This window comes from Helianthus annuus, chromosome 3 (genome assembly GCF_002127325.2).
Source record: "Helianthus annuus cultivar XRQ/B chromosome 3, HanXRQr2.0-SUNRISE, whole genome shotgun sequence".
Classification (NCBI taxonomy): Eukaryota; Viridiplantae; Streptophyta; class Magnoliopsida; order Asterales; family Asteraceae; genus Helianthus; species Helianthus annuus.
In genome coordinates, this window is record NC_035435.2 from 31,406,601 (window position 1) to 31,430,207 (window position 23,607).

The 23,607-nt window shown below is 41.6% G+C and overlaps 1 protein-coding gene across 1 annotated transcript; it reads right to left on the reverse strand.

Annotated features, from left to right (window-relative positions):
* Nucleotides 1-743: 743 nt before the first annotated feature.
* On the reverse strand, nt 744-2,293 carry LOC118490385 (proline-rich extensin-like protein EPR1). The gene is made up of 3 exons (XM_035987994.1): nt 2,207-2,293; nt 1,387-2,161; nt 744-1,324 (listed from the first exon to the last, which is right to left on the reverse strand). The coding sequence occupies exons 1-3, from the start codon at nt 2,291-2,293 to the stop codon at nt 744-746; spliced, it is 1,443 nt and encodes a 480-aa protein (XP_035843887.1).
* Between the last annotated feature and the right edge of the window lie 21,314 nt (nt 2,294-23,607).

Genomic DNA, 23,607 nt, shown 5'->3' on the forward strand with positions numbered 1-23,607 from the left:
ACACCCTGTGCAAGCAATGTCATTTACAGGAATTATTAGCAATCGCACACGAAATGTCCAAATATAGTGTAATGTGTCTCCACTGACTTATCATTACCATTTGGAGGGTTGTTGTGTTTGTTTGAGGTACTTGTTTCTGCTTGGGAGGTCGCGCACTGTGCGATCGCTGCGGCAATTATCCCATGGAGTTCCGCCTTAGTAGTAGGCATGTGTACGTTCCGGCGTGGAGGCATCTTCTATAAGGTGATCATATTGGTCAGGTCAAGTAACTAAATAATATGCGTGTGTAATAACATTTACCAACCACATAACATCCCATGTTATAAAATAAAACAAATAATTCAACAAAGCATGTAGTGAGAACGTTGCAATTGAGCTTTCATTAATCACGACCATAATATAGTTTTACATGTTTAACAGTACATCATACATCAACAATAAGATCACAGGGTTACACCACCCTCAAAATACAAGTCAAACTACACCTATCATATACAAAAAGTGTGGTCTCTCAAAAGTCTTCGTGTGTTGGCTCAATTGCGACCTTCTCACCAATATAGTTTTACATGTTTTACAGTACATCATACATCAACAATAAGATCACAGGGTTACATCACCCTCAAAATACAAGTCAAACTACACCTATCATATACAAAAAGTATGGTCTCTCAAAAGTCTTCGTGTGTTGGCTCAATTGCGACGTTCTCACCAAAATGATCTACCTGCATCAAACCAAAAATTATCTATGCTGATGGCGGTGGAGGAGGAGGAGGAGGAAAACGAGAGAAAAGCAAGCGGCGCATGTGCATCCAGTCCTCCTCAAGTGCATGACAGACACGCAACAAATAGGCAATCTGCTGCTCAGATGTAAGGAAACGAACATCCGAATCAGGGGAAAGCGTACGGGGAGTGTGTGGTGCTGCAAAGGGGGTCTGACAGTGACAAGGTAGACGTGGAGCTCTCTCTAACTCCTGAATACGACGACTCAGTGCATCCTGCTGTAGCTGCAGCGACGCGAGTATATCCTCTGTAGTGTACCCCACATGAAATGGGTGGTACGGGTCAGATAATGGCATAACATGGGGTGCAGTCCACAAAAACGGCTCACCCGACGGTGTAGCAGGTGGTGCAACATGAGGAAACTGTGACAGGAACGGAAAAGATGATGACACAGGAGAAATGAAAGCAGGTGGCTGCCTCGATGAACCCTCTCCAGGACGAGGTGGCGGTATGTCCTGGAGGAATGTGATGGGAATATCAGTGCGATGGACGTCAGTGGTGTGTGGGTGGAACAATGGAATCTCAGTAGGTGCGGAAACAGGTGCTACGGGAGGAGTGACGGGTAGCACAAACGGTCGTAGTCATCATCCTCGATCCACCCGTTACGGGTGTCAGCATAATGAGGATCAATGTGAGGAGCAAACGGTGCATGGTCAACATGCACAGGGGCTGTAACAGGTACTACTGGTGCAACAATGGGTGCATCAATAACAGGAGCATCAGGAATCGGTGGTAACTCGACGGGCACAACAATGACAGGTGGTGCTGTGTCTGGCATATCGACATGACCAGGCTCAGGCAAAGGGTCTGGTAAATGTGCAACAACTGGGGCTTCAATGGGGTCATGAGCAACGACTAGCTCCGGACCAACAGGAGCAGGCTCATCAGGCAAAAACTTGACCTCTGGCTCTGGGTCAACATCGAGGAAAACGAGAGGTGCGACAGACATCGCCATGTCCGAGTCGGAATCAGAGGAATAGAGCTGTACGCCCTGGGCGTGCGGTGAAGCAGACGCTACAGACTCGAATGAGTGAGCAACAAACAGATCAAAAGGAGCCTCCTCGATGGGAGCCTCGACTGGAATGACAGGATCAGCAATGGGCACATCAGCAGGAATCTCAGCCAAGGGAACGACAGGATCGACAACAGGTTCATCAGCAAAAGGGACATCGGCATCCATGAGGGCCACTCCATCTTGGTCACCCTCTGGGGGACCCTCTAGGAACAAGTTGTCATCATCGACGAACTCATCAAGAGGCAGATCCTCGAGAGGAACTGCGGCAAGCGGTAGAGGAGCAGGGACCTGAAGAGGAGGTAGGTACCCACCGAAAGGGCCATCAGCGATAGGAATATCATCTCCAAAATCGGGAAGAGCAAACGGCTAGAAATCATCCTCATCCGTGCTAGTAGTGTTTGATGTGTAGACCTCACTCTCTGATGGGATCTCGTCGTCCGACATGATCACTATGGGATCCAAGGTGTCCGATACTCCAGTATCTGAAGATGATGGCATGGTGTCTGTAACACAACCACACATATGCATATATATCAACATAAAATCAAATAAACATGTAAGTCACATTAATGCAAGCAAGTAATCCTCCTAGTCTCCCCAGACTACCCTTCCTAGCCTCTCAGACTGAACTTCCTAGCCTCTCAGACTAACTCCCTGGTCTCTAAGACCAACCTCCCAGTCTCTAAGACTAAACCTCCCCAATCTCTAAGATTGAACCCCTCAGTCTCTAAGACTGAACCTCCCTTAGTCTCTAAGACTGAACCTCCCTCAGTCTCTAAGACTTAACTCCCTCAGTCTCTAAGACTAAACTCCCTCAGTCTCTAAGACTGAAATATAAATTTTGAAAAGTGTATTTGTGCCTTTTGTTTGTAAAAATGTTGGTTCCCTGGATCTAGACGTTTAGTGTATGCAATGTAAAAATGTTTGAAAACATTTTCGTGAGAGCCCTGATGATCATAGTCTAGACTCGAGAAAGAATCCTAGTTCGCTATGATCGAGGCTCTGATACCAAGCTGTCACACCCTGGCTTTTGCGGAAGCGTGGGTTTAATTGGTGTGACTTCTTAATACCATAGCAACAATCATAACAATGCTATATGAAAATTAAACACATGATGTTCATCCATTCATTAAGTTTAAAGATAACACAACGTCATTGTTTAAAAATGTCGACACATAAAACAAGTTACAACCATGACAAGATTAAAGCGTGTTCACATGACACAACAAAAGACTTAAATAAAACGTGGTTTAAAGACATGTAACTCGTCCAGGTAAGGGTTACACCTCCTAAACCTGGATGACATCGTTATTCACTACGCAGCTTGACACAACGCATACTCCGCCAGATCCACTAATCTCCTGAAACACATGTAGTTTGAAAAATCAACAAAAAGTTGAGCGAGTTCATGTGTATGTGAGTATGTATAAACCTTTAAAGTATGTATAAAAGTCCCTGGTATGTATCAATAAGGAAAAAGAGATCACCATTGGGTTGCAAAGCCACTGGTTTGTGTGAAATGGTGTAGGAAGTACTCAAACCTAGCAAAGTTGTACCGGGCTTCCGGCTGGAAGACATAGTCACCTCTATGGGCCGCCCCGGCCTCATGGGTGTGGGCTCGCTACACCCAATTAGATCTGTCACTCATGTCTAAGTAGTAAACCCTCCTTAAGCTAACCATACCATGTATAAAAATCTCTGTAATAATTGTAACATGTATTTCACCCCCGAAGTATAAAACTGAATACAGTTAAGAGAAAAGGTGGACATGAACTCACAGTACTGCGTCCTCTGAATCGAATCGTCAACCCAAACTTTGTCTGCTACGCGACGACCTGCACGTACTAATGCCTATTAGACGAATGGGCCGTGCCTTGGCTTAGGGTTTAATATCTTTTGAGTTACGACTCTTAAGTTTCCGATTATTATTCCAAGTTATAATTATTAGTTAAAATAATTATCTTAACTTTATATTATATTTTATTATGGAATAATCGTTAAACAATATTTCGTATTTCCTTCCCAAGGATTGGGGTATTTATACATGTATTATTGTGATTCCGAGTAATATATTTTAAGTCCCACTTAGGAAAAAAAATATATTTAACTTATGTATCCAAAAATATCCTATTCCCAAATATATGTATTTTTCATGGTATTTGTCAAGTTATATTATTTTACCCTAAAAATAATATAACTAGTTCACAAAGTATGCAAATACTCACACAAGTGTATTAGTGTAAAATATATACTCTAATATATTTTTATCCGTTTTTGTTTATAAAATCGACCTCCGTTACTTTATATTTTTGTAACAAAAATATGGTGAAGTTTATATTTGAAACACAAGATATAAATTATACTTGTAATGCTTGTCTAGAAAAATATTTTCTAAGTGTTGGATTTTTAGAAAATTTCGCCAGAGTTTCCTTTGTAAACGGAGGTGTCCATGCTTACTAGCATATCATTTTCTTTTCGGAAAATCGTTCAAATCAACCAACAAATTACTAAACAATATTACACTAGTCAAGTGCCAAAGACAATGCATTTTTCATGACAACATAAACTTGGTGTTTCACAAAAACGCGTAGTAATTTAGTGGTGTGTTTAGTGGGTTTAGTCACCCTCCAATGTGTGTTTATTTTTGTAAAAATTTCGCTCTCGGGATTTTTAGAGGTTCACAACTTGTGAACTTATTTTACAAAAATATCCATTTACAACTTTTTCATGTTTCTCTAGTATTCATAATTTATTTCCTTCCAAACATAATGTAAGAATCATGACTTTTCAAAAATCCGTCTTTTAACTTGGTTTTTCTAGAAGAATTATTTGTAACCCTTGGGTCCATACGACCATCTACCCACTTAGTTCACTTATTTTTCAAGACATTACTTTGTTACCAAGTTTATGTTGAAACATGGAGGTGATCTTTTTATGTAGTCCACTAATCACCCCCGAACTTGTTAACTTAAGTTTTTTATCTTACTTTAACAAGTTCATCCATGATGTTAAACACCCTATTACTAGAAATCATCAAATGAACAATAACAACATCAAAACAACTTTATTTTGTCAAGAGGTCATCTTATTTCATCTTCATATTAGCTTTTTGTTTAAGTTTGATTATGATCTTTTTAGTGTTCTTGTATTCACATCACAACATAATTATTAACCACCATAAATGAGAAGTAAATGAGAATCAAAGAGGCTTACTACTAGCTTTGAAGCTAGGGAAGAAACAAGGCAAAAAATGAGTGGTTTAAGACAAACGAGAGAGGTCCTTGGCGATCCGTGAGCTCCACACTTCGTGATTCACCTTGGTGCACCTCGTAGTGAGCTTAGAATATTTGAACAAGAATCCAAAATTTGAAGGTGGTGGCAAGGGGGTTCGGCCGAGCTTACTTAGAGGGGAAAAGAATCTGTTTTGGTGATTAGTGAAGTGATGGTGGTTATTTGTTTATTTATAATCTAGTTTTAATGTCCACTAGGTATTATGTTCCCATAAGTACCAACATGTCTAATCAACATGTTACTAATTCCAAAGGTAGATGCATGGGGAAATAGGAAAAGATTGGAAGAAGCCTTTGGGGTGGCCACATGGATGAGCTGTAGGTTGAGAGGGGTTAAACGAAAATCACACATGTAGTTATATGATGGTGTACTTCCAAACATTTAGTTAGTGAAGATAGTTACAAGATATTTAGTCGGAGACTTAACCATTATTGGTGAGTGGAAGGGGGGCCATGCTCTTGAATCGTGAGTCAACTTATGGGAGGGGGCAAATTGAAAATTAAATGGTAAGAGTTAGTGTTTAGGGTGCTAAGTGTAAGAAGCTAGTGTTAGGGTGAGTAAGCACAATCATGATTTCACAATTCCTAGGTAGTTACATGGGATATGTAAGATTCTTGGTGGCCACATCGGAATTTGTATGTTAGAGAGGGGGAACATGTTGTGCCGCCATTTTCATATGGGGGGGGGGGTTAGATGTAACTTTGTGGGTAAATAATTTAATTAGTGGGAGTTTAATGTTAATGTCTAGTGTTTAGCGTGTACCGGGTATTATGTAAGGTGTTATATTGCTCGGGGACCATAACTAGCTCAGAAAAAGTGTAGCAATGTTTTTAATAATATTTTTGTGTTCCGGGTAATGTCCGGTTATATACCGTCTTGTTAATGTGCTAAGTGATAACGTAAAGTGTCCTTTATGTAACTTTTAGTGACCCTTTTAATTCCCGACACTTAGGAAGGCATACAGGATCATTTTGCCATATTTTTGCAAGTGACTAGTATATTTAAAAGCTGAATTTTTGTTAAAAAGTGCAGAATTTTGCAGTTAAAGTGGGTTTTAGGCACTTCCCGGCACCTAAACTATCACCTAGTGACATAGTTTTATGGTCCTCACTTCCCTACACTCCATACTAGTGTAGTACCTTGTCCCTGGCTCATACTGGGCCTCAATATATTGTCTGTCTATGTGTTGGCATTGTCATCATGTTTCTGAGTTATCCGCTCACTGTGCTAATTGTGCTTTGTGCATCAAGTTTGTCACTAAGGTTTGTGTGTAATAAATGGAGTGACAGTATAAATGTGATGCATGTGCATGTATGATGTAAAAATCATAAAGCAGTTTAATCCGTCAGTTGTCATCAAGCACAGTCATTAAGCACAAATTAAAAATTAATTAATTGTACGGATACCTGAAATTTTTTTGGGTTGTCACACAAGGCTACCCTAGCCAAAAAGGACCTCCCCCGCGCCACGCGCCAGGATAAAGGGGGGCTGGCGCGACATGCGAGAGTGTTTAATTTTGGCTATAAATCCTACGGCCTGGCACATGATCAGATTGCATGTTACAACGTAAAATCTCGTCCGTTACATTGATCAAATCTCTATTTCTTTCGAAATTACAAATCAAGTCTCGAAACTCTGCTACGATATCAGGGTATTAACTCGATCAGTACTACGGTACTATATCTGATTGATTAAAACTGATCCGACGGATGTTTAAGTGCTGCCTGTATTCGGCTATACTTTCTCTTTCGTTGTGGGTTTCGATCTCGTGATTATCGTAAAAGTTGTAGTAAGTTAATACACTAATTCGTTTGCATTGTATATTTAATTAGGTTCACTAGCTATAAACCAGTAGGCGAGCTCTAACAACCTAAATCTGCAATGTGAGTCATTCTCTTTTTATCAAAATGCTTTCAAAACCCTACTTGTTTTCAAAGTTGTAAATACAGTGATTAAGTCTTTGTAATCTACAATTACTGTCGGTATGTGGGGTTTGTATACACTACTTGATAAGCTTCACCATTGGAGAACCGGTTAGCCAATGTATGATATGACCATAGTCACAGATCCGGTCGAGTGACAAATGCAGATATGGGGTAATTGGTTGATATAAACATTGTAACCGCTCTTGATACTGTATATTATAACAATGTGTCATTTGTACAAATTGATGCACTCGCTAGTATATTTCGCTGACCAAATCTTTTTAAAATACGTTTCAGGCGATTTACTGTGAAGAAAGGAAAAGTGCCGTGAAGCACTTAAGCTTAAATAAGTGGCTCAGTAAATTAGAAATAAAACGTGTTTTCTGTAAATAAAGGATTTTCCCCAGGGAAATTCTTTTCCTGTAAATACGGGGTTTACCCCACGGTTATGAAATAAAATAATTCGGTGTTTTAAAACTCTAATGTTATTTTCCTGACACCCAGTCCTGATGAGATTTCCGCTGCCAATTAATAAACACAGGTACCACTGTTATCTGCCTCGCGGCTCCCGAACCGGGGTACGGGTCGGGGGCCGTGACATTAACTAAACATTGATGAATGCTATCCGCTGATGATGCTCAACCACTGATGAAGACTGGGCAGTACTTTCCATTTAAGGTTGATCAGGCCTTTGACTTTACCAGTTCTTTGACTTCAGCAGATGATTGGTCTTCAACAGTCTTTACATCCAACAGAGCATTGCATATAACAATCTTTGCAAATCAAAAGACTTTAGAGAATCATCAGTTTTTCAGTGCCACTATCATTGGAGGTAAAAGGAGCTCAAAGCACTATTATTAGGATCAGTTGTTGCAGAACCAGTTTGGCTTTGTATCATCTGTTCTTCAAGGAAGGATCACATGAGCCAACAACCACATCTAAACCGAAACCTTCCACCATAACCTCTCTCTACCCATCGACACCACTGTCCTCCGTTGACCACCACTACCCCAGTTTATATTGGAAATCCGTCTGCCACCATTGACTCCACACAAAACACGTCGACCACGTGAAACCCGTTTAGACCTAAAACCCGTCTAGCCCTTTTTTAAACCCTCAAAGTCTCACTCTCAAGCAGATTTAAAAGTTTAGGGTTTCCTATCAAATTGCAGATTAAAAGGTGTGGAGTTCAATAGAAGATCGACTTGCAGGTTTATTGGTTTGGTACCACCACCATGGCCACCCACTACCACTCGATTTACGGAGATGGTGGTCATGGTTGTCGGTCAAAAATGAGATAGGTGGCGGTGAATTTGGTCATTCGACAAGGGGATTGGTTTGGTTAAGCCAGCGAGATGGGGTTGAAGTGTAAAGAGATAGTTGGCCACCGGAAATCTGTTCAAAAAGAAATGAAAGAGGTGGCGTCGGCGAAGGCTTGAGTTCTCATTCACCGACTAGAGTTCTAGCCGATGTTAGGTTATTGTTGTTACCTATGACGACAGCAGGAGATGGTAGTGGTGGTGTTTAGTTGATGATGGTGGTGGTGTTTAGGCTCAACTGCAGAGAGAGAGAGAGAGAGAGAGAGAGAGAGAGAGAGAGAGAGAGAGAGAGAGAGAGAGAAAGAAGGAGGGGGAAAGATTGAGAGGGATTGTGGTGGGGTGGGGTGGGGTAGGCTAGGTTTGTATTATATATTATATTAATTAAAATAAAACAGAGTTGAAATGACAATTATACCCTTCAAAATTAAATGAGGAAAAAGACAAAAAAGGGAGTGGTTAACAAAAATTTCTAACACATTTTGCCATTTTAATGAAAATAGCAACAAAAATGAAACCCTATAGACACATATACAAAAGATTTATTTTAAGATTTATTTATGAACTGAAGTGGTAATTTATTTTAAGATTTATTTACGAACTGAAGTGGTATGTAACACCCCGCCCGACTAGGGCTGATGTGTCACAATAACGGTAATCAGATCACAAACAAAATTCCACTAATAAAAATAAACATTACATTTTACAATAAAATATAAAACATTACAAATCAACGTTAATTTCTATAAAAATCCTGTGAGTCTTATATCGCTTGAGCCCACTTCTAGATCTTCCAAAAAAAAAAAAAAAAAAAAAAAAAAAAAAAAAAAACCTGTAACCTAACGTACATAAAAGACATATGCACGCCTGAGTATTTTTACTCAGTGGGACAACAACTATAGAATAAAAAAAAAACTTAACAATATATCTATATTAATATAGCACTTTCGTATATACATTTAGTAACACATACGGTAATTCACATTCGGTAGCACGTTCAGTAACACGTTCGTTAGCACGTTCGGTAACACCTTCGGTAACACATTCGGTAATTCGGTAAATCGGTGGTCACGTTTCGGTGCGGTATATCGGTTGTTACCTTTCGGCGATATTAATAATACAACATATATCTATAAACAATTATATTATATACAATAGCATTTACGATGTCATACATATATATTATCACATAATCTTGGAGATAAAAAAAAACATATAAAAACGATTTTAAATTTCGGACAGCAAGGTTGCGGAAATCCAAATCCGTACACATAAGTTGTTTAGAGTCCATACCTTGGTTGCGATGGCAAGACTGTAAATAACCCACGCAAGTTGAATAAATGTTTGCAAATCCTACAATTACTGTGACAACTTAATTTCTAATAAATAAGGTGCGTGATGTTTTTGGCCTTCAAAAACAAAAAAATAAAAACATTTTATAACTCATTTAGTTAAGTTAACAGGCACATACAAACGAGAACGATAAAATAAAATACATTATGTAAACTGACTTGGAAATAAGTTCATAAACTTCAGTGTTTAAATAAATAATGATTTATATAGTAAAAGAAAATGATTTTAATAATTATTAAACAAACAAATGAATGGTGGATTTAGAGTGAAGGCCAAAGAGAAGCTAAGAAAAATGAACTTAATATTAGTCGTCTTTTTCGTAAAAAAATACAAAACACCCCTTCATATTCAAAACCAAAATTCGTGTTACCATAAAAAGGGTTATGAACAATGAAAAAAAACATAGTGCTTTTAATCTGGTAGAAGGGACGAGTAGGTTGGTATAAAAATTACCTCTGATCGATGCCGTCGATCTTTGCCGGAAAACTTGTAGCCGAGGTGGTAATGAACAGAATAGGAGGCGATTTAGAGTGGGATAACAATCAGGTGAGTTGTGTTTTCAAAACGAGTAGGCATCATATATAAATATAGGGTTTCGATACATGTATTCTAAGTTTGCAAAATCTCCCATATTTTGGTTTACATTTAAACGGTATGCACCACTAAATGGCATAGATGGCTAGTAAATCTTTTAATGATATTATCGGTATTATCGCGAGGAAGACGTAACAGAAGATAATATCTATACAATAAAAATTCCATAACATTGATTAAGATTATAGTTTATTAAACCTGTTTCAAAATCTAATACAAAAATAATTTGGTACTTAATACTACATGGTTTCAAAAAAATTCAGGGTGTTACAGGTAAAAGTGAACTAAACTCAGAGACCAAACCTGAACCAAATTAAAGCGAGTATTACACCGACACTGCTTCTATGTTCCGGTGTGTTTCGTGTGCCCTTGTTAACCATCAACGTATTACAGTTGAGCCTACACAAATGGGCCATCCCAACTTGTTTTTCCAAGCCCATAAACCTTATATAGTTACCCAGTAATAGATAAGGCCCAAGCATATAAAAGGAATCCAAATCCTATATTTTAGTAAAATTTTGTTATTGCATATAATAGCCATAAAAATAAATAAATGTGCGCCACCTCATGTCGTCATAGATGGTAGGACCCCCTGATTCCACTCACCCCTTCCCGGCAACAGGTGTCCATCGGGCCGGGGCTTGATGTTTCTGTCATATCTTGAACTAGATGTTTACCCCCGCGCTTCGAGGCGGGAGTGTGTGTGATCGTTTTTCCACGCAAGTGGGTGGAGTTTGGTCATTATCGGTTTGCTTTGTCGAAAAACATAAAGGCGAACACCAATATCGTTTTCATTATGGCAAAATACCGGCAAGGATGTTTACTCATAAGCGGTTGTGTGTCGTCACGCTAACATTGCCGTTATAGCCTATGATGCAAAAAAAAAATACTTGATTTTGAATACAACTATGTTTTTAAACAAATCTGCGGTATACGTTAACACACACACAAAAAAAAAAAAAAAAAAAAAAGAACGAAAAAAAAAAAAAAACCAGAAACAACCATACACCTAAAAAAAGTTTTTGATTTTAGACTTAATTGGTTAAAATCACTAAAATATAGAAAAAGTAATTTACTCTTAATTAGTTTGTTATGATAATTGCAAAATTTAAGCTTACACTCTCTCATACCAGCAATGTAGACACATCACACACGACACATTGTGTTTTGCTTTATATAGTGAACTCTATAATAGAGATGAGCAAATGATATCCAGTGCCAGTATCGGTATCGAATTTACCGAACCAGGTATATTTTCGATATCAAATCGGTACCGACTTTTGAGATTTTCGATAACGTCTGGTACGGTAACGGTACCGAACCTTGCCGTACCTGGTATATTCGGTACCAGTATTTACTTTTAGGTATTTTCGGTACCGGTAATTTCGGTTCCGGTACCTCTGGTACCTGTTGATACCGAGCTCATCCCTACTCTGTAACACTAAAAGATTATACATGTTTCTTACATTATTTAAAAATGCTACAATCATATTTACAAGGTTGCCTGGATTTTATATTTAATAGTGTTGGTTTAAAACGAAATAGTTCACAAGTGAATGTCATCCATGTATTTTCAACCAACTTGGAGTAAGTCTAGCTCAGACTCCTCTTACGTTATCTTTTATTGATAAATTTTTAAATAGGTAAATTTAAATTATTATGATAGTGAAGATATAGAAAACCATGGGTACAGAGTATCTCTCTAAAACTTTTTCTCACTCTCTGTGTGCCATCTCTTTCTCATAACGACTACAATACCACCACCACCACCACAGCGGCGACTTCTCAAGGTGTTTCCGGCCATCAGGGTACGTTTTGTCAACGGTTTTCCGACAGTGGGCAACGGCCATTGTCTCCACTCTCTCTCTCTACCCGTCTTCAACACCACCACAGATCCGTTCTGACACACATATGCCGCCGGCGTTAAACGGAACCTTATGCTATCCTCAACCCACCATTGCCACCGTCTTCTGATGTTAGAATCGTGCTTCATCGCTTATTTTCCGGTGACATTAAACAAAAATTGTGCATCATCGTCAGTATGTTGTGCTTCATTACTTACACCAACCACACGATGGAAACATCATCAAACCACCTTCTCTCTCTTTGAAACTTCATGAAACAATCCTAGGTAAGCTAGTTGTCCGACAATCTAGTCAAAGAAAGACCGTTACCGGTGATGGCGAAGCTAGAGACATGATTAGAACTTTGATCGGCGATCGGAAAAACAAAAACCCATATTTTGGCAAAGAACTTTGGTTGGCGGTGGTGGTGGTTTTTCTGCAAAGAATCTCGGTTGTGGTGCGGTAATCGATGTGGTGTTGGGCTGTTTGCAGAGTAAAAGAGTAAAAAAGATACAACTGTCTACATGATATAAGCCTCTACCTCAATTGTTAATGAACAAACTTCAGTGGGAAAAAGCAAAAGTAAAAAACACTCCTGGCGCAAATGGACGATGTGAATTGATATATATAAGAATAACCATAAGAAGCGGTGTTCTTAGACTAGAAGGTATGGGGCCGGCTGATGCCCGGCTAGGCCCGGCGCCGGACCCCCACACCGCCCCCTGGGGCTCGGCCCGTCACACCCGGCGACCCACAGCCGGGTCCGCCGATCCAATCCCTTTGAAAACTAGCCGTTTGATAACGGCATTTTTAATTAAAAAAAAAATCATTTTCATTTTAAATAAATTCCGTTCATTCAAAGAGTTCGCGGCCGAAAAGTATACTCACAAGAAAACCGTGTCGTCCGACTATGCTCGAGCGGAAGATTTTAGGATTATGAGGTTGGATCTCGACTCGGTTCCGGAGGATGAACGCGAGGTTTATCGGAGGATGAAGGAAGAGGTGAAAAAAAAATGGACGTCGTAGGTTTTTTTTTTAATTTTTATTTTCGGTATTTTTTTTTAGGAAACGTAATTTTTTATTTTTATTTTTCAGTAATTTTTTTTTTAGGAAATGTAATTTTTTTTATGTTATGAAATGAAATTATTTATGTTGTTTTATGTTGTATTTTTTAAATTTTATAAAGTTTTTATTAACTTAGATTATTAAATTAAAACATAGGAAATTATAAAATAATGAGGTGGGGCCCCATCCTCCATCCCTCTCCATCCTTCATGAGGCTCATCCCCCACGAGCCGCCTATGTGGAGGCTCATCCCCGTGGTGATGAGCCGAACCATACCATTTAGTCTTAGGCTACATGGTGTGGGGATTATGGTTAGGTCATCAATCGTCATATAGGACCATTAATGAATTGTTAGACAACCTCCTTGCCTCATCTATCATGGTTGGCATGGATTAAACCATTCCAACCATGGGCCTCCTTTTCTTTTTCAATATTTTCTTTTCCTTTTTCACAAAAATAAATTAAAATAAGTAAATAGTGGTTTGGGTCATGACCACACTATTAAGGTAACGGTTTTGAATGATGAATTAGAAGTGAGTGACCTTGCGCTAACGTAAAGAGTTATAGAGACCATGAGGGGCATGACCACATCCATAAATTTTCAAGAATCTTGGTTCTTTAAAAACCAATGAGTGACATGTTGATGTATTTAGAATTAGGGTTATGCAAATAAAAATCAATTTAGGTTTTCTCATAAGCGTCCATATTTGGTTTTGAAGAACAACAGAATAATTTTCTTTTTTATTTTCTAACAAAGGGTGAAATGATAATTAAAAATATATAATACTTTTTTTAACGGCAAATTTGGATCACTGACGGACCACTGTAGTATCATTGTGTCATCAGCGGAATCATTCGATTATATCCATCTCCACTAGGCATAATGCCTATACACCAATTTAGGAGAAAACCTAATAAATATGGGAAAAACCCATTTGTGGTGATCAAACCCAGGACGTATTGATCCCAAAGTCTTATCCCACTTCTAAAATGTCACTAGGCTATAAAGCCATAGACAAAAACATATAATACTGGAAACCAACATTCAAAGGATTACCGCTGAGTATACAATTTTCAAAGACCAACTTAAAACTATATCATCTAAAATACCATACTCATAGGGAAACCACAAAAATAAAATTAATTTCTATATCTGATGGCCAGTTCTATTACCCATGCATCCTCAATTTTCGGGTTTCTCCATCCGCTTTGGAATATTTCTACCATCCTATTTTAAACCTACTTTTAAGCAGAATAGGAAATAAAGTAATAGAAACCAAATGGAAATTTCTATGCTATAAATAAAAATAAAAAAAAAAATAAAAAAGAACCTAACAAGATAGGAAAAACGGTCTTACGATATTTTCACGAGCCAACTGAAGGTCCAATGCTTTCTCAAGTTTAGTCACAATGTAGAGCATATCTGGATGGTGTGTTTGCTCGCCATTAAAGCAAAAGTATGCTACTTCTATGTATTCCTAATTAAGTGACCGTGGGGACATTTGATTCCATAGATTAGGATGGATTATACCCTTTAGGGCATATATTATTCTCATAATCATATTTGGCCAATGAAACTAGAGACCTATTATTCTCCTTCTCAATAAATGCTTTCCCCCGCACAATCTTTCAAAGAAAACAACGCCGAATGAATAGATGTCAGACTTGTGGGTCAAACCTCTTGTCTTTCAAATGACGGGTCCATATACTTCATTGTTTTTGCATGTTCACAAAGTCACACTTGGTCCTTACAGTTTACTAAGTGTATGGTGGGAATTTCAAAACCGGATAACTTAGCTTCCTAGTTATCATCCAATAAAATTGCGTCACAATTGATGTTAGAATGTATGATAGCAGAATCACGCCCCTCTTCGTATCCGAGGTAACTCAACGCGCGCACAACGCCTACACATCTCCTCAATCTTTGCATCAATGTGAGGTTCAGATTGTTTAGATACCGCCTAAGACTTCAATTGGCCTCAAGCGTGGTTATGATGATCTTCTCATATTTCTTGTCACAAAACCCAATGATAGAAACTAGATTTGTATGCTTAAGATTAGAAAACACTGAATATTCCTTAAAGAACTGGAGGCCACCCTCCTTGTGCTTACAATCAAACATCCATGCAGAAATCTTCATCTTCTTTCCAAAACGCAAGAGTTCTCCTTTATATGTAATACTAAATCCATCGCACCGAATGATGTTATCATCATGAAAGTTGTTGGTGGCCTTTACTACGTTTTCAAGTGTGATTCGTAACATGCTCAATGTTTTCTTTGTTATCAAGTATAAAGGAGTGCTAAAATAACGGGTTACAAATGATAGAGAATGTATGTTATGGACTAATACCATTGCAAGGTATGTGACTTTTCCCACCGACATCCGGTGTATGGGCAACCAATGTGTGGTTTATATACCAAATGGGCTTTCTCACCCACCAAACTAGTCTTTTAGGTTGAGTTCTCTCATTTGGTATGTAACATTGGTATCAGAACTCGGAGTGATGGCCTGGAGAGAGCGAGTCGTGACCAACGTGGCCGTGACCAACGTGCGTGACCAACATGGCTGTGACCAACGAGGCTAGGAGAGGTGGCCTGGAAAGAGCCAGCCATGACCAACGAGGACGTTGGCCCTTGATGAAACAGTGGTTAACCAAGAGAGGTTAATTCACTAGTCTCGTCAAATTGGGTTAATCCCTACTTTCCGAGGATCGGTGGCTGGACCGTCAGCTGGGCTGTCTCCTCCCCAAGGAAAACACACCGTGACTCGTAACAAGGAGGAATTGGTGGGGGGTGCTCCTTGTTACCACTCTCCGGCGTGAGAATCAGTAATTTGCTTGTGAAACAAAGTGTGTGATAGTAGTAGTAGTGAGAGAGTTGTGAAGAAATACCTCAAACTTGGTTTAGGATGGGTATTTATAGCCGAGGAGTGAAGGAGAGTGGTTGAGTGGACAGACTGACGACGCGTCACCCTTATGCAGGTGTGTCAGGCCTGTCGGCTGTGGTGCTGAAGCCACGTCCTACTGCGGTTTCAGTCTGTTGCTTACGTATGAGCTGACAGGCGACTGTCATTGGTGCCACTTGCTCTGTGATGTCAGTCCCACGTGCCTCGTGGGCAGGATGCGGTGCCGCGCCGGCGCCGCATCGCTGCATGCGGTAACTGCTGTTGTTTCCGCGTTCTCACTCTGGCGAAGACTGCGGGATGTGGTGCCAGGCCGCATCGCCACTTGTGGCGACTGTTGCTGTTGCCCAGATCCCTTGTCGTGGTGTAAGTGTTCATAGGACGCGGTGCTAGGCCGCATCGTTATGCGTACATCCATTTTCATTCACAAGGTAAGTCTTCTTCCTATCGCTTAACCGATTGGATTCGACTGCTGTGTTCGCGCGTGCCCGCACGGACACAGATAAGTTCTTGCTGGTGGGGGTCTTTTGATAAGGGTAATGGTCACTCGCAGCCATGCTGGTGCGAGATCTGGAACTATACCCCTTCAAGTCCCCCCAGTCTAGTGTTGCTTCCTTATGCAAGTTGCATGTGGGAGGAATACTGGACTATGGTGTCAAGAAGGTAGTTTGGACTTTGGAGAAGATTCCAGGCCATGCTGATGGCTCCTGCTTCAAGTAAATCAAATTGGGGATCCAGTAGAGTCGTGTGACGTCTCTTGGTGAGCAAGTTCCGTCTGATGCGGAATTCTCAGCCGAGGATTTTGATCCGGTAGTATGGTCTACCTTTTTCTGATGCCATCAGGGTTGGTTGCCACCTGTTGGTGTGTTGAACCAACCTTTAAGACTGTGACTGAAGAAGTGAGTGGCCGCAACTCTAGTTGTAACCTCTGCGGTAGCGGATGCAATGTTGTAAGTGCCTTGCTCTCGCTTTATGTTTATCAACTGGACACGCAATAATAATCCCTATTTTGTGGGGTGTTCATGTTCTTCCAGTTTAGCTCTCAAGTAACCGCACGTCCCTTTGCGGTTACCTCATTCCTTTGCATTGTTGGCCATGTTTGGTCGAATAATGTGGGGTACTTGCGTCATTGTTGGCCGTGTTTGGTTGAGCAATGTGAATCTCGATAATGGTCAAATAAAATGGTCATAGGCATGGTTATGCCCACCATTGTTTATTCTATGCAGCTCATAGGTGGGCAAACAAGGTCATAAGCAGACTCGTTACCACTGTTGCTTGGCTTGTTGCTCAGGGAGATCACCTTAGATACTTGGGAATCTGGGTGAAACTCGTCTGCATTCGTTCTGTAGCCACTTTCCTTCATGCTTAGCTGGAAGGCAGTTTTCCTGGAAGTAGCTTTGCTCAACCGTGTGATGGCTTAGTTGTGGCTCTTTCGTAGCTGCCGTTCACGGAGTTGCGTTCCGCTACAGCTACTCGTGAGTGTCTGCGGTTTGTAACAGAAGACTCGCCATAAAAGAGGGGTTCTCTTTGATGCGGCTCTTGAAGGATCAGGAGACAGGGTTGCTGATGTGCGGATGCGCATCATACTTATCCTTTTCCCTTGGGAGAAGCTTTTTGCGTCCCCTCTGTGGTTGTGAACTGGACACGAGGGATTTGAAGCTTGAAGAACATCAAGGTAATGCGGTTTTGCTGTTCCTGAGAAGCGGTTTTCGCAGTCCAAAGAACAACGCTGGTTCTGAGTATCTGACACACCTGTACGGGCTCGTGGGTATATGAGGATATAGGTTATTCCCCTTTACATAGTGTAAATATATTTTTCCTATTTTTGAGGGGGTGTAAAAAACGACATGCGGTCTAGGTTATGGTTTGAGAAACCATAAAAACCGCATGCCGCGTACATGAGAGTTATCTTCATTTGTAGCTTTTGTAAACGTTGTAGATTGCACGTGCGAGTTGGTGGAAGTTGGTGAGATTTGCCTGATATGTGCTGAAACAAAAGGACGTTTGCACTGCCCGAGGTAATCACTGCACTGTAGCAGGAGTGTAAAAGTCTCTATTGTCAGGCGCGTGGGCGGCTACTCGTGCGTGGTAACCGTCAGCGGAACCGTCGCTGTACACGTGTCGTCACATGGTTCGTTCCTTTTACACACGACGTTTCGGTTACTGTTTCGCATTAATTGAGGTGAGTATAAAAGGGGAAACCGTTTGGGGTTTCCCCTCACTTGTTCGAAAATTCAAAAAATTTCCGGTGAGAGAAGTTAAAAAACCTTCGTCTTCTCCGATCAATCCTTTGTTTTTCCGGTGAGGTTTCTGAGTTTTTGAACTCGTTCTACACTTGTTTTCTTCTTTGTGATGGCTGAACCATCGAACCCACATTCTGCTGAGGGTGAAAACCCTGACCCTTCGTCACCGGCAGTAGCGGAGGAGGAGGATGGTGATGTTCCTTGTGGAGGTTTACCGGTGCTGAAGTGGACAAAGGCTCAGTTCGATAATCTAATGACCGATGTTCAGATTCCTCAAGAGTATGGGTTTGTTTACCCACAAGAGGGTGACACCGGCGCCGATGCTCCGGCGGGATATGTCACTATGTGGGCAGATTATTTCGGTGATTGTAATCTCCGACTGCCGTTAACTGTGTTTGTTGCTGAGATTTTGGAGTGGTACAAAATTCATATTTCTCAACTGAGCCCGTTCGGGATGATTCGGGTTCGAAACTTTGAGTACACTTTTCGTGCTCTTGGTATGGAACCCACCGTCGGAGACTTCCGGTGGTTTTATCAGTTGACCGTGCACACTGGTTTCTTCTCTTTCGGTCAACGACATGGTAGCCCGAAGCTGATGGTCCTTCCCAAGGGTATTACAAAGTGGAAGACGAAATTCTTCTACATTAAGGCTGCTGCGGTCACTACCAAGTTGACTTTTCGGAATGTGACCGATTCGATCAAAGTGGAGACCATTGCTGTCCCCAAGGCTGATACGGTGGACTGGTTCCCAAGGTTGCGGATCATTGGGTTTAAGAAACTGACCAACACGCAGTTGTGGGTGCTGCGGATGATGCTCACTAGGATGAGTATGAAAGCAAGGCCCGTTGTGCGGGAGAAAAGTGGTGGTAAGTACCTTTCTTCCTGTCCGGTTTCTTACTTCCTTGTCTTTGTTATTGAATTTTGTAAATGTACTTATCAGAGGATGCTGCCCTTTGGAGAATATTTGACCCGGACTTCAAGGGCAAGGTTGAGGTGCTTGCGTGTGCGGATGGTGAAGAAGGTTTTAACTTCACCATTCGCGACAACTTCCGTATCCCCGATCGCGAGGCGATGGAGGCACCACTGCCGCTAGGCAAAGGTATAGTAGCTAATTTCCTTACTGGCTTTGTAAAGAAGTTGGCCTTGCTGATTTGCTTGTTGATGATTGAAACGCATGTGATCTTGGGGCTTTGGGAGACCCTGATGCGAAGGGTGTTCCCAAAAAGCAGGTGGACAAAGGCGTGCGGTTTTGCAAGAAGCAAACGCATGAGCCGACTGTTGTTCCTCCTTTGGTGCCGTAGGCGGCAGGTATCTCTCGTACTCGTTTACACAGATACACCGATTACGTGGTAGTGTCTGACACCCTTGAGGGTTTGGGTGTTCCAGGTGGTGGTGCGGCTGAAGGTGGATCCTCTGCGGTTTCCAAACCAGCTGATGAGAAGAAGAAACGGAAGGTAGAAGCCGCTGGTGCCGGTGAGTGGAAACGTCCGAGGTTGAAAACGACTCGGACAGCTGCTGTCTCGCAGCCAAAGCCTGCGAAAGTGACCGGTAAGTTTGACCATTTGTTTACAAGTGTTTGTCATTTATAACTTGTAATTTATAGTTGTTTTTGCTTTGTTGTAGAATCGCTTGAGGAGACTTTCTCCTTCTTTGAGGCTCGTTCTTCTCCTCCGCGGGACGCAGGTGCGGATTTGGGAGCGAATAAGGAGTTCCGGAGAAGCCCTTCTATCGAAGTAGTTACCGCGCCCTCTGCGCAAGCGAAGGATGCTGGGAAGAAAACCGCGGTTCAAACCATTTTTGATACGATGGATTCATCTGACAATTTGATTGAGCCGCGTGATCTTGATGTTGAGGGGGGTGGGAAACCAAAGTATCCTGAAGCTGAGAAGCCAAATTCTACCATTGCTGAAAAAACATCTGGTTCTAGTGCCACGGGTACGGGCTCTAGAGAACCGTCCATTCATCCTGGTGAGTCTGAATTGGAGTTCTATTACCGTACTTATACGGAAAACCGGGGTGTGAACTACCGTCGTCCTCCTTGGAGCATTATGCAAGGGGATGATATTTCGAATGATCCCTCCGCTTGTAGGGATATCTTGAGTGGTTTGTGCACCCCGTTTGAGGTTCTTCGGGCCCGTGGTTTGCCCCGTGGGAACCGGATAAATCAACTCTCCTCCATGCTTGTTGGGAGTTCCATAATGGCGAGTGCTATTATGGAAGAGTGCAAGGTTCTAGGCCGCAAGGAGGAGGAAACCGCTCGCCTGCGGGCTGAGGCTGAGGCGATGGCTAGGGCTGTTCGGGAGGGTGCGGGCAACTTGAAAGAGAGAAGGCTGCTTTTGAGAAGCACAAGCAGATTGAAGCTTGGGCCGCGACAGCTGGCCTTAAACAGGTTCGTACTCTTTCTAAGTTGCTTTCTGATGAGCGCAAGGGTTGGAGAGAAGCTTGCGCTCGAGAAAATGAAAAACTTTTCCATGTTCATCAGGAAGTGACCAATCTGAAGACGGCGAATGCTACCTTGGTAAAGGAAAAGGCCGCAACCAAAGCGGCTGCTAAGGAGGCGAAAGAGGCGGACGCACGCAGTGCCAAGGCTCTTGAAGAAGCGGATGCTGACCGCAACAACATGAACAAATTTGTTGAGGATCTTAAGGTATGAACCGCGATTCTACTTGAGTCTACTTCCTTTTCTTTTAAAAGTATAACTGATTGCCTTCTTGTACTTGTATTTTCTTTGCTGTTGAAAGGCTGAAGTGTAGAACCGAGTGACTATTCTTGAGGATATCACTGCTCGCGCGGCTGAAGCTGAAGCGTGGGCGAGGGAGGCTGCTGAGGCTAGAGATAGCCTGTTGTCTTCCTTGGATCAGCTTAAGGCAGACCGTGACTGGATGCGTAACCATGGTATCGGGCATGTAAGTATCCGGTGCCTTTGTTATAGTTAGGTTTACCTTTGTTTAACCTCGTTACTTGTGTTTTGTAGATTATTGGAACCATTCTTAACACGCCTGAGAACACAGCTGTTGTTAATGTGCTTAAGGAGCATGCGCGGGAGGCGGGGTTCAAGGCTGGGTACAACGAATGCCTTAATCATGTGAACTATTTCTAACAGAGCAAGTTTTCTGATGAAAGATCTGGGTTCCAAGGTGTAGATAGTGAGGCTCGGTGCGTTGCGGCTATTAACGTATACAACAGCTTGTCCATTTATGCCATTGATGATATTGATAAATGCTTGGAGGCGGAAGATTATGTGGACCGTTTGCGGTTGTTGTATGCTGATCCTGAAGAGGAGGAGGAGACCGCTGGTGGCGCAAAGGGTGATGCGGGTACCAGTGGTACAAAAGAAGATTAGGTTGGCCTGCGTGCCCTTTTTGACTTTTCTTTTTAATGTAAATGTTCCTCGAGGAGAACTGATTGTAAACTTCTTCTGCACCGCAATGGTGTAGAAATATTTTGGAATATATAAAGTTTAACCCTTTCGTTCGATTTGTACAACTCTTCTCACTACTTGCGTTTTTGAACATGTGTGAGTTAATGTTTTTGTGAATAACATTAAATCTGAATTTGCCTTTTGCATATCTAGGTGATATGCAAGTATGTGCGGCTCAAAGTTCATAAGTAAAGAATATTTACTCTTTGTGTGAGCGTAGTTGAAATAGTGTTTATTTAAGGCCAATGTTTCAGGCACATGTAAATAATACTAAGTCATTGTTTGCCATTTGCATGTCTAGGTGACATGCAAGTTTATGGATAACTTTGTTGGCTGTAAAGCGCAGTTGAGTATACTCTACACCTTTGTCGTGTGAGTATTAGTCAATTCCTGTTTTTATCCCATTAGGGTTTAGGAATTGTGTAGGTTTTGTAAAAACCGTATGTGCGTATCCAGCCGGATAGACATTGATGTTTTGCCTTTGTTGGCCTATTACAATATTTGTATGTGGTTACCCCTTTGTGTGGGTATCGCGAATGAAGATTTTGCCAATCTGTTTTTGCAGATACCACGAAGTGGAACACACATTTGTAATAGAAAGAAACAAACAATATTGCATTGAACCGTTCATTTATTTATGTGCAAATGGCCTGCGGCCCGATAGCTTACATGGAAAATGTAAAACATGGCTTACATGTAACAGCGTCGAAGCTGCTGTGCATTCGATGTGTGTGCGATAGGTTTGCCTTCTAATGGTTGTAGTTTATATGTGCCTTTGCCCAGGACCTCTTGGATGAGGTAGGGTCCTTCCCACTTGGGGGCAAGTTTCCCTGGGCGTTCTGCGTTAGACGCCTTATTGTCGCGAAGGACGTAGTCTCCTGGGTTGAAGGTACATACACAAACGCGTACATTGTAGTACTTCTCAAGTTTGGTTTTGTACTTGGTCTCGTTGATTGCTGTGTTTTCACGCCTTTCTTCTAGGAGGTCCAAGTCAAGCCTGCGTTCATCGCTGTTGTCAATCTTGTTGATAGCCAACAATCGGGGTGAAAGGAGACCTATTTCAGTGGGAATCACCGCCTCAGAGCCATAGACCAGGCTGAAGGGTGTCTCACCGTGACTTGTCTTTGGGCTAGTCCTATGAGCCCATAGGATACTAGGGAGTTCATCGACCCAGCCGCGTCTGGCTGTTCCCAACCTTGCCTTTATGCCTTTGACTAAACTTTTATTGATACTCTCGACTTAGCCATTTCCTTGCGGATGCGCCACTAAGGAGAATATGTGTTCAATGTTTAGTTCCTTTAGCCACTTTTGAAAGTCTTTGGCAACGAAGTTGGTCCCGTTGTCGGTAACGATGCACATTGGTAGACCGAAACGGCAGATGATATGTTCCTAAACAAATTTCCTTGTTATCATAGCGGTGGTAGAGGCGAGCGGTTTTGCCTCTACCCATTTTATGAAATAGTCAACAGCCACTATGATAAATTTGATCGCACCTGGTGCGTCTGGGAAAGGTCCCACCACATCGATTGCCCATGGCCATGCGGTGGTGAGGGGGATCAGGTTGTTCTTGGGGCGCAAGGTTTTGGGAGCGTGCCGTTGACAATTAAAACACTTGCGCAAGACTTTGACCGCGTCTAGGTGCATGTCGGGCCAGTAGTACCCAACATTCATGATTTTGGCCACCCCCATGCGTGGGCCTACGTGTATGCCACATATTCCTTCGTGTATCTCTCTGGTTAGATACGTGGCATCTTGGGGTCAACGCATCGTAGAAGTGGCCCTATGTATAATTTGCGGTATAAAATACCGTCTCCCATCTGATAATGGCACGCTTTGTATTGCAACTTGCGTGCCTCTG